The sequence below is a fragment of the Bison bison genome, unplaced genomic scaffold (assembly GCF_000754665.1).
Source record: "Bison bison bison isolate TAMUID 2011002044 unplaced genomic scaffold, Bison_UMD1.0 scf7180017850700, whole genome shotgun sequence".
NCBI classification, from domain to species: Eukaryota; Metazoa; Chordata; class Mammalia; order Artiodactyla; family Bovidae; genus Bison; species Bison bison.
Genome location: NW_011481273.1, coordinates 17,696 through 29,213, shown reverse-complemented (window position 1 = coordinate 29,213; position 11,518 = coordinate 17,696). Strand labels below are relative to the sequence as shown.

Genomic DNA, 11,518 nt, shown 5'->3' with positions numbered 1-11,518 from the left:
CCCCCCGGCGCAGCCCCCCGCCTCTGGTCTCCCTTCTGTGGCTACAGAGTGTTTCCCGTGCGAAGGGGACCCCCTCTATCCAGCTCCCCTTCCCGGACTCCCCTCCACGGCTCTCGCCACCCAGCTCCTGGAGACCTGTCTCTGCCCCACCACCCACTCGTCTCAGCTGATGGAGGGTCCTCTGTCCTTCCACGCTCTCGGGCCAATGACCTAGGAGGACCCCTCGACCCCTCTTCCTTCCCCCAGCCCAGATGTCCGGACAGCCCCACCTTCAGAGGGGATTCAGAATCTGCGCACTTGGTCACCCTACGGCCACCACCAGGTCCCTGCCACATACCCTCAGCCGGTCACCGCAGTCACCCCTGCCCTCCTGCCCCCTAGAGACCATTCACCTCGCAGCAGCCAGAGGGACCCCCTAGAGGCTAAAGTCAGATCGTGTGATCCCCTCGCCCCTTCAGTGGCTCCCATCCCAAGGTGAAGCCAGAACCTTTAACAGACCACGGGGGCCTTCCGGGTCTGTGCCGCTCACCAGGCCACCTCCCTCCTGCTCTCCCTGCCCCTACAGCTGGTGGGGCTTCCGGAAGCCACCCCACGCCTGCAAGGCTGTGCATCCCACCCTGCATGTCTTCCTTCAGCCTCTCACCTCCCTTGCTGTAACAAGCCCCCACCTGCCCTTTCTTCTCGGCTGTGCTGGGTCTTGGTGCACATGTGGGTTTTCCTCTAGTTGCGGTGCACGGCTTCTCATTGTGGAGCACGGGCTCTAGGTGTGCAGGCTCAGTACTTGTGGCTCCCAGGCTCAGTAGTTGTGACACACGGGCTGTGTTGCTCTGCGGCCTGTGGAATCCTCTGGCCCAGGTATCAAACCCGTGTCTCCTGCACTGGCAGGTGGATTCTTTACTGCTGAGCCACCAGGGAAACCGCCCTGCCTGCCCGTCCCACGGCACTTACAACCCTCACACAGGCTTGTAATCTCATCCTAAGGTTATTGGGGTTCTTCCTCTTCTGTTCTCAGGAGGTATGCTCCATGATGTCAGGCACACAGTAGGTGTCAATACTTGTTGAATGTTGAATCAACAAGAACAAGGAAGCACCTTAAAAGCAGTTGGAGAGAAAAGGGACATTACAAAGATAGGAGAGCAGCAAATTTCTTGGCCAAAACAACACAAGCTGCAAGGCAATGAAGAAAAACCCTGCAGCAGTAAAAGAAAACACACTGTCAACCTTGGATCGTACCTGCCGCGGAACGTGCCCCCAAACTAAGGAAGCTGGGATGCAGGCATTTCGGACAAAAGCTGAGGGAATTCATCACCAGCAGTTTTACGGTTTAAGAAATGTTACAGAACTTCAGAATTAAATTAGAATTTAATATTTGGAAAATTTCCACATATTTGGAAATTAGCCATCAGACATCTAAATAGTCACGGGTCACGTGAAACAATCACAAGGGAGACTAAAGTATTTTTAACTGCGTGAAGATTAAACATTAAAATGTAGGGATGTTTATGTTAGAGATGAAAGGTTCCACAGCAGTGATCTTCCCCTTAAGAAGCTAGAAAAAGAATAATTAAATCCAAAATAGCCTTTATTTTCTTGGGCTCCAAACACACTGTGGATGGTGACCCCAGCCATGAAATTAAAAGATGCTTGCTCTTTGAGAAAGCTATGAGAAACCTAGACAGTGTTAGAAACCAGAGACGATCACTTTGCCAACAAAGGTCCCTATAGTCAAAGCTGTGGTTTTTCCAGCAGTCACGTATGGATATGAGAGTTGGACCATAAAGAAAACTGAGCACCAAAGAGTTGATGCTTTTGAACTGTGGTGTTGGAGAAGACTCTTGAGAATCCCTTGGATAGCAAGGCGATCCAACCAGTCCATCCTAAAGGAAATCAGTCCTGAATATTCACTGGAAGGACTGATGCTGAAGCTGAAACTCCAATACTTTGGCCATCTGATATGAAGAGCTGACTCATTGGAAAAGACCGTGATGCTGGGAAAGATTGAAGGCGGGAGGAGAAGGGGACGACAGAGGATGAGATGGTTGGATGGCATCACCAACTCAATGGACATGAGTTTGATCAAACTCCAAGAGATTGTGAAGGGAAGCCTTCATGCTGCAGTCCATGGGGTTGCAAAGAGTCGGACATGACTGCGCGACTGAACAACAACAAACCCAAAATAAGCAGAAGGAAGAAAACAAGAGCAGAAATCAATTGAAAATAGTCAAACAATGGGAGGCAATAATCCAAAATACGCTTTGTAATATCTATAAAATTGAAATTCTGATTGATAGAAAGCTGACTGTAGCTAAACTGATCAAGGAAAAATTGAGAAACAAATGATCGAGAAGAGGAATGGCTGCACCTCATGACAGGTCCTCCAGGCGTTACATGTAACAGCACATTACAGATGATGCGCTCAGCGAGGGCCCAAGCAGGTCAAACCCAGCAATACATAAAGAACACAACACGCCAAGTGGGGTTTATCCAGGAAGGCAAGTTTTGTTTACCCATTCAAATCAAAGAATGTAATTCTCCGTATCAACAGAATAAAGAAGAAAAATCACATGGTAATTTCCTTAGACCAAAAAAAAAAACATTTGACAAAATTCATCAATTCACGATAATAATTCTCAGGAGACTCCCTCAACCTGCTAAGGAACACCCTGGGAAATCTGCAGAAACATCAAACTTCTTAACAGTGAAAGGTGACACTCTCTGCCCAAGAGTGGAGACAAGGCCACGACACCCCCTCCTGTTTTAACCATGAGCTGGAGGCTCTGGCTGGTACAAGAAGGGAAGAAAAAGACACAAGACATGGACATCAGGAAGAAGTGAACTCTCTATTTACAGATGATACAACCGTGTACACAGAATATGTCTTAAAATTTACCGAAAAGTAAGACTAGGGAGGGACTTCACAAGGCACAGGCTACAAGGTCTATACAAAATCACTGTCTGTTACCACACTGGAACCACTGGAAAGGGCGATTTAAAGATTGAGCGTACAGTAGCATTAAAAATCTTGAGGTAATTAGGGTTAACAAAATATGTCCAAGGTATGTACACTAAAAACTATAAAATGTGAATGAGAAAAATCAAGTAAATCTGAGTGAGCACGTGGTGAGATGCGTATCATGGGCTGCAAGACTCAGAACTGTTGGCTTTAAGCCCCTGTTACGGACTAGATCAGGGCCCTCCCTCAAACCGTTATCTCCCTGTGACTCTGTTTGGAGGCAGTTAAGTGAGGTCACAAGGGTGCGAGGGTGGGACCCCAATGCTGTAGGACCAGTGTCCTGTGTGGGCAGGGGGAGCAGGTGCTGGACAGGGGCTCACCAGGATCCAGCTGCCGGCACCTTATTCCTGGACCTGTGGCCTCTGGGATCATGGGAATATCCTCCCATCTCAAGTAGACAGAGACCGTGCTCAAGTTGATCTAGAGATTCTACGAAATTCCAGTTTAAACCCCACAGACTGGTTTTTTCCCGGTAGACCCTTATGAGCTGGTTCTAAAATGCAGTTTAGAAAACCACGACAATGAGTCAACTAAAAGGACCCACACTCCCTGGTTTCAAGGTTTCTGGGACACCAGGACACAACAACTCTACTTGCAGGCGTCTGCCCAGGAGGAATGAAGACACGTCCGGAGTCGTGGTATCAGCCATCCTGGGTACCAACTGTCCTGGGAACTGCCTGCGTGTCCGTGGCGGGCGGACAGCCACACTGGGTGTGCGGGGAGAAGCAGGGCCGCAGGGACCTGGGTGTTTCTGGGTGAGACTTGGCAGAGACCCAGAGCTCAGTCTGTGATTCGTTTTGAGTGGAGGTGAAACTCAACCTGAATCATGAAGACAGGCACGATGGCTGTGTGGGGCGAGTAGAGTCTGGGGGGCCGGGGTGCCCGCTACCTGGGGCTGCTAGCTGAGGTGTGTGAACATTCAGCAAAACTCACCCAGCTGTTGACTCAGGACCCATGTTCCCACACATGCCATGCTCACAGCTGAACAAGCCCATGGCAAGCTGGCGCTGACAGCCAACAGCACATCCAGCGTACATGGAAGGCGGGCGCCGAGCCTGACGAGGGTGTGGGGCCCACGCTGGCCAGCTGTCTAGCAAACATTAACACACAACCAGCAACCCCACATCCTCCCATAGAGCGCAAGTGCGTGCTCAGCAAAAGTCATGCCCAAGAATGCTCATGGCCGGTTTACCTGGAAGCAACCTATGTCCACTGGTGTGCAGACAGAAAGTCACCCTCATGCGCCAGTGGGCACCACGGGCAGCAAAAAGGATGAGCTGCCTTGCCTGTGGGTGAGCCACCAGGGACCTGAGAGTGGGGTTCTGTTTGCACCATGCCTGAGTGGCCTGCCTGAGTCACTCTCACCAAGAAGCAGGGTTGCCCAGGACACTGGCCTGGGAAGGCCTTGGGGGCAGCCCAGAGGGCTGGACTGGCTTGCAGGCCATGCGCACCAGACACGTGGCCAAAATCCATCTCCTCCATGTGCTCGTAAGACCTACTTCCATAGAAAGCAAAGAGCAAGAAAGCAGACAGAGATGCGGGCAAGGCCAGCAGAGACCCCCCACTGTCCCCCGCCCTGGGTATGGATGGCAGCAAGGAACCCATCACCTCACTGACAGCTCTGCCCAAGTGCCTGCAGAGACGCAGGCCCACATGTGTGCCGGGCCTGACAGGCGGCGTGTGGACGCGGGCCCGGGGAGACCCCACTTAAATAGTGCTCTATCCTTGGCCCCAACTAAGCAGAGCAGTCACAACCTGGAGGCCACACTCTCCTTGGGACGTGGACCCAGGGCATAGAGGTCAGCGTGGGCACCTGGCAAGGAAGCAGAGAGCCAGATCGAGGCTTGAGGCTAGAGTGGCCAGCACCAACAAGGAGGCCGGGTGGGCTGAGGGCCAGGGCAGTTCAGTGGTGAGTCCAGGAAGGAGGCAGCCAGGAAACGCGGCAGAGAACAGGCGTGAGGAAGTGGTCAGCAGAGGCCACGGAGCCCACCCTGATCCTCACAGGAGGTGTCTGCAGAACGATGGGGACAGAGGTGAGCGGACCAGAGCTCACCTGGGCTGGGCACTGGGGACTTGATGGACCAGGCGGCCCAGGAGGTGCGCCCTGCCTTCACCAGGCCAAGACGGCCTCAGCTGGTTCCGAGCCCTCTTTGGCCACCGTGATGTGGCCCCCGAGTTCTAACCCTTAACCTCCCAGGGCACCATTCCTGCTGATGGTCAGCAGGCAGGGCTGCACAGCAGCCCCCATTCCTGCTCAGGAGGAGGCGCTTCAGATGCCACGAAGGACCCCAGGGGGACCCCTAGTATCGGGGGTTGCTTAGGGATGCCATGAGGCTGAGGGTGCCCTGGGGCAGGACACGATCACGTGAGTGCAGTTCTCCGGCGCCCCGGGGCCCACCCTGAACTAACAGCCAGGCGGCAGACACCACCCACAGGGTCCGACGTGCTGCCGCCGCACCCGAAAGGAAAAGTAGAAACGCCTTTTCTGGCGAGTCTTACGTTTACAGTTTATTAGCTAATCAACATCAACATGCAAAAATAAGCGCTGAGTACAAACCTCTACCATACGGTTTCGTGTAAACTACAACAGTTCGTCTGATTTGAAAAGTCATTGGTGGTTACTTCAACTGAACTACTGGCTTCTGTAATGAATAGTGTTTAGAGCTAGAGTCACTGAGCCGTCGGCAAGGCCTCTGCAGACACCGGTCCAGTGGGTTTCCACGAGATACATTCTCAGGCAGGAGATGAGGCGGCGCGAGGGACGTGACCCTGAACCCACACGGCTGAACGCGGCCTCTCGGGTGCGGCCCGGGGCAGGCAGCGGTCCTGGAGGCCAGCGCCACCTGCAGCCGTTGTGCCCGCATTTTGGCAGCAGCTCTACAGAGAAGTGACAGGGTCCCTCGTGGCACCAACTCACCACAGGTCGGTCTGGCGTGGCCACCACTGCTCCGGGGCCATGGCCAAGGGCCAGTCCGCCCCGGGGCGGGGGGGGGGGTCCTTGTTAGCAGAAGGGAAGGGACTGTGAGAACACAGGGAAGGAATCAGTTCCTGTGGTGAAAGGTTCCAGCCTCCCTCCGCATGGTCAGTCTGTAAAGAAGTTTCTCTGAAAGGTGAAAGCACTTCAGAAGCGTCAACAGCTGACATGTTTCAAAATCGAGTGCACGCTTGTTAAATCTTTCCTCCTCTCTTCCCAGGAGTGTTGTCGTTGCTCACTGATCTTTGGTCGCAGAAACAGAAAGGCAGGTAGGCAGGGGCCTGAGGCCGCTCGGCGTGGCGACCGCCTACATGATGTACACCTTCTCAGCCTGGGAGAAGTGGAAGACCTCTTTGGTTCTTGGGCAGACGACCTTATCATCCTGCCGGATAGAGAGCAGGGACTAAAAAGAAAGACCAGGCGCATTAAGAAGGGCCAATCCAGTTTACATCAAGGTTTCTTATGAGAAACCCACAGAACCGACTCTCAGGAAACAAATCGCTTCATTTCACTAAAGTCACTTTCTGCAGGTACCCCTGCCAAGAAGTCCTGAGCTTTCTCCACTGCCCCCAACCTGCCTTGCAGACAGATCAGGCACCAACCCGCGGGGCGCTCTGCCCTGGCCCCGCCCCACACGTGACCCCGCCCCCTCCGCACAGGCCCTGCCCCCCGGCCCTCACGTTGTAGCCGTAGACGTAGCCGTTGGGCAGCATCATGGGCGGGTTGTTCTCGTTCATGACATCTCCCGAGATCTTGCAGACGAGGCGCGAGTTGGCGCAGTGCGCCATGGGTAGGGGCTGCGCCAGCTTGTTCAGCGAGCGGCTGCATACCGGGCAGTCAGGGCTCCGCGAGCTGCCGTCCTCCTTGTAGCACTGCCTGCGCACGGGTTAAGGAGGGTGGGCCAGCCGAGGTCCCAGGGTCCCGAGCACCCCACGGAGGCTATTGAGCGTTATGGTCCCTGTCTGGGCACGGGAGCCCTCCTGGCACTGTCTCAACACTGGGGCTGCAATGCAATTAAGGCAGGGGCTGGGGGCTGGGGGCACTGCACAAGCTTCAAGGACAGGGACTAACTGGTGAGGAGCGGGGTCTGGACACCAGCCCCGCACTAGGAGGGGCACGTGGGGAGCACTCCCCGAGAGCAGGATACGGGGTCTTTATGGCCGAGAGGCCGGCCTGCAGGGTGAGGGTGAACACTGAGCTGTTTCCCAGCTGGTGCAGCCGGTAGTTGTCGTACCGGAACTGCTGGATCAGCATCCGCCACCGCGCCGGGTCCAGCAGGTCCTGGAAGAAGCGGGGCAGAGTCGTGATAACAGGAAACAAGCTCGAAGTCTCTTCCCTGCAGATGCAAGATGAGAGCCACCCCGCTCAGCCACGCGCCGGCGCCCAGAGGACAGCCTCGACTTCCGCCCACTGCCAGGCCACCGCTGACTCCCTTTCTGGGACACCGACTCGTTCTGAGCCTACGCTGATGCTCTGGAGTGTGTGTCCTGTGGCCCGGAGACAAGTCAAGGACTCGGGGCTGGAAGGAAAGCCACTCACTGAGCAAGGTCCAGAACCTCTTGCTAAGAGCATTAAGGTTTGCAAGGAGAAGCCTTATTCCAGGGAACAGCTTATTAGAATAGAAAGTTAAATCTGGCTCATGTTGGTCCCTAAAACCACCTAGGTTTAGACTCAAGAAGGGGTGAGGGCAGGAAGGGAGGGAAAGGCAGCCAAGCAAGGGCACAGTCAAAGGTTCTGTGAGCTCCTCAGAGCCCTGGCATAGGGCGCACATCACACTTCCAACATTTAAAAAATGATTTTTAACATTTCTTTCATCCAACAGTCCATGGTGAAGGAGGACCACCCCTAGGGGCTGCCACACCCAGCACCAGCTGTGAGCCCTGCAGTCTGCTGCTAAGTCGCTTCAGTCGTGTCTGACTCTGTGCGACCCCATAGACGGCAGCCCACCACGCTCCCCCGTCCCTGGGATTCTCCAGGCAAGAACACCGGAGTGGGTTGCCATTTCCTTCTCCAGTGCATGAAAGTGAAAGGTGAAAGTGAAGTCGCTCAGTCGTGTCTGACTCTTAGCGACCCCATGGACTGCAGCCTACCAGGCTCCTCCGTCCATGGGATTTTCCAGGCAAGAGTACTGGAGTGGGGTGCCATTGCCTTCTCCGAGTCTCTGCTACAGCCCCTCTCAAAACAAAGTACTTTTGTTCATTCCCACTGTGACCCATCTGGACACGTCTGACCTCTTGCCACAAGGGACGAAGGCATCACTCCCTTAATGAGGCGGCTCCAGCACGTGTCAGGAGTGTCTGGTCCCCTGCTCCTGCTTCCAGGACAACCGTCCCAACTCTGTTTCTGAGCTTCCTGTACCTGAGACCCCCCACCTGTCATGGGGGGGTCATGGCACTCCTGTCATCCAGGTCTCTTTGGTGCTACTTAACCTGCCAGACCAGCTTTCTTGGACTGTAAAGAAAGCTGAGCATGGAAGAGCTGATGCTTTTGAACTGTGGTGTTGGAGAAGACTCTTGAGAGTCCCTTGGACTGCAAGGAGATCCAACCAGTCCATCCTAAAGGAAATCAGTCCTGAATATTCACTGGAAGGACTGATGCTGAAGCTGAAGCTCCAATACTTTGGCCACCTGATGCGAAGAGCTGACTCATTGGAAAAGACCCTGATGCTGGGAAAGACTGAAGGTAGGAGGCGAAGGGAACAACAGAGAATGACATGGTTGGATGGCATCACCAACTCGATGAACGTGAGTCTGAGCAAGCTCTGGGAGTTGGTGATGGACAGGGAGGCCTGGCGTGCTGCAGTCCATGGGGTCGCAGAGTAAGACATGACTGAGTGACTGAACTGAACCTGCCAGACCAACCTGAACAGCCAAAGACTGTTGTGTCCCAGTTAGTGGAGAACTCTGCCCAGGGGAGGGGACGCCTGCCCTGGGGTCTGTTCCGAGGCTCGGTCCCTCTGGCTCCAACAGCAGCGATGACATTGCTGCCTGGCTCTTTACAGCTGCTGTGAGGCCTCACCAAGGAGTGAAGGGACGTGCTCCACACCCTCCTGAGCTGGGCACCTCACCCCCAAGGGCAGCCAGCCTTTACTGCACTTTGAAGAGAAAACGCTATGAGTTAAAATCTGAGTTTAGACCTGAAGATCTTTGTGACCTGCTGATTTATTATATTCCCAAACACCACAGAAAGTGTGAATTCAGTTGGGAAGAAGCTTCCAGCAGCTTTCAAAGGACCTGCAGGCACTTTGGGCGGTGGGGGCTGGGTCTGCCCAGAGGCTCCCACACAACACTGAGGGGCAGCGGGGCTGCAGGGCAACACTCGGCCTTGGACAGAGGCCAGCTTCACGGCCCAGAGGACACAGTGGGTCCAGCACCCAAGGGTTTTACCCTCTGCCCACAAGTACACCGCTGAAACACTGAGGCCCACAGTGACGGCCGGGAGAGGCCCTCTGGGAGGGGATGAGGTCATGGGCAGGGGCTCACAAATGGGATTACTGTCCTTCTAAGAAGAGCCCCAGAGAGCTCCCGACCCTCCCACTGTGGGAGGACCCAGCAGAAGTGACCCAGGCTGGCACCTGACCTCGGACTTCCAGCCTCTCGAACCCTGAGCAGTCCACCCTGCTGCTCACAGCCCTGGTCTGTGGTGTGCTGTTGCAGCCGCCAGGAGAGGTTAGCAGAGGACGCCTACCAGGCGTGGACGCTGTGGCGACAAGCACCTGGACCCGGGGGTGGGCTCCACCACACGGAGCAGCAGCTAGACCAACAGAACGGGCCCTCAGAGTGAGGGTTCAGGAAGAGAAGGGAATGGCAGAGCACACCCCAGCCTCCACAGAGAAATCTAAGAGCTGTGCACCAGCACCATCAAGGCCACTGTGATGAGACCTCAGACCCGCGAGGACCGAGGTACTGGGAACTGGAGCGAAGGCTCCTGGTACAAAGGGTGGCAACCTGGCAGAGCTGTGCTTGTGGACGGGGGCTGTGGGTGGTGAGTCTAGCATCCAGCTGAAGCTGTCTCTGTGCAGAGTGGGGAAGGTGTGGCTTGGCTTCTCTTGGGTGTTTATCCTGGGGGTGGGGGGATGAGGGGAGATGAGCCCAGTGATCCTGACGCAGGGAAGAGAACAGAGCAGGAACAAACGAGGTCAGCAAAGACGCCAGCAGAACCATGCAGAGGCCAGGCCTGTCCAGCCTTGACCGGGCCTCCAGAGGAGTGAGCAGGCACTTGGAACTGCCCTTTCCAGCAGAAGTGCTTTAGGAGCCATTCTGATCAAAGATTTTGCCAGCAAAACGGGAACAAGGTGGGAAAAAATGCCTAGGTGGTGTGCGGGCCATGCTGGTCAGTGGCAGTGACTGCAGGCCCAGCCCAACCCTAAGCCCGGGGCACGCAGTACCTTGTAGGGGGAGATGTGTGTGTCCGGCGGGAAGGCCAGCATGCCCATGACCTGGCGGACCTCGTCCAGCTGGCTCCCCTCAGCCTGGCTGAAGTGCTTCCTCGCGTGTCTGGAAAGGCAAGCGCAGCCTGGAGACGTCTGCATTCCCACCGCCCCCACCCAGGCACCAGCTGCGCCTGCCCACACCTAGCCCGGGAAGGGCCCAGAAGCCTGCCCCGCACATTGGGGGGTCCTACCTCACTGCATCCAGCCTCTTGTTCTGCCGGATGAGCTCAATGAACTCCTGGATCCTCAGGCTAAACTCCAGGCAGCTCTGAGGGTGAAGACAAGATAAGGACCAGCTTAGCCAGGCCCACCTGAAGCCACGTCCCGGCTCGAGGCCGCACACACTGCTACAGAAGCTCGGCATTGCCGGGGAGGCAGGGCTGCTGCTGAAATCCTAATTTCAACCTGCCGCCAACACTTGCTGGGTCCTGACAGGCCATGGCCCGGCCCCACCCCACATCTCTCAGGGCCAGGCCAGGGAGGGCCGGGCGGACATGGGGCGAGGAGCAGCAGGGGTGCTCCCAAGCTGCAGCTGGCTGCACGGACGCAACAGCCTGGTCAGCAGACTCAGCACAGTGCCCTCGCCACTCCCTCCTACCCACAGGCCTCCTCTTTCCAGCCCCGGGCCACACCAAGGGCTCCGGGGGGACAGAGCCCCGCATGAGGACCCTCTCACAGTGTGGGCCACGGCGAACCTAGGAATGAGCCAGCTCAGAGGCCCTGGGTGGGCGGGGCCTCAGCACGTGGCCAGGACCGGGCGAAGATGCCAGAGGTGGGCAAGCAGGTCAGGGCCGGCTCCTGGAAGAGCCCAGGATGTGCCGCGGGTGCGAGGGCCCTGGGGCTGGGGCTGCTGTGCTGGGAAGCGGCTGTGGGCCAGCTCCATCTGGGAGGCATCTGTCCCGAGGCTCTACAGGAGACCCGGGGGGATGCTAATACGGCCGCATCAGTGGGGTAGCTTGAAAGGAGCCAAGTGAACTTTGAAACCTTAGCAATATCAACCCAATTTGGGCTAAAACTCCTGCAGCTAGGGGTAGAGGACAAACAGGCAAAATTAACTTTTGTGACCTAAGATAAAAAACCTGGATTATTTTACCAAAAA

At 55.8% G+C, this 11,518-nt stretch overlaps 1 protein-coding gene across 1 annotated transcript in view; it reads right to left on the bottom strand.

The window, feature by feature from the left end:
• Positions 1–5,498: 5,498 nt before the first annotated feature.
• The window catches only part of MAEA (macrophage erythroblast attacher), a 13,518-nt gene continuing 7,498 nt past the window's right edge, over positions 5,499–11,518 (bottom strand). The window contains exons 6-10 of the mRNA XM_010849027.1: positions 10,611–10,687; positions 10,375–10,483; positions 7,135–7,268; positions 6,668–6,863; positions 5,499–6,390 (exon numbers count right to left, since the gene is read on the bottom strand). Coding sequence (XP_010847329.1) covers positions 6,295–6,390; positions 6,668–6,863; positions 7,135–7,268; positions 10,375–10,483; positions 10,611–10,687 — 612 coding nt within the window. The 3' untranslated portion in view covers positions 5,499–6,294. The remainder of the gene's footprint in view (positions 6,391–6,667; positions 6,864–7,134; positions 7,269–10,374; positions 10,484–10,610; positions 10,688–11,518) is intronic.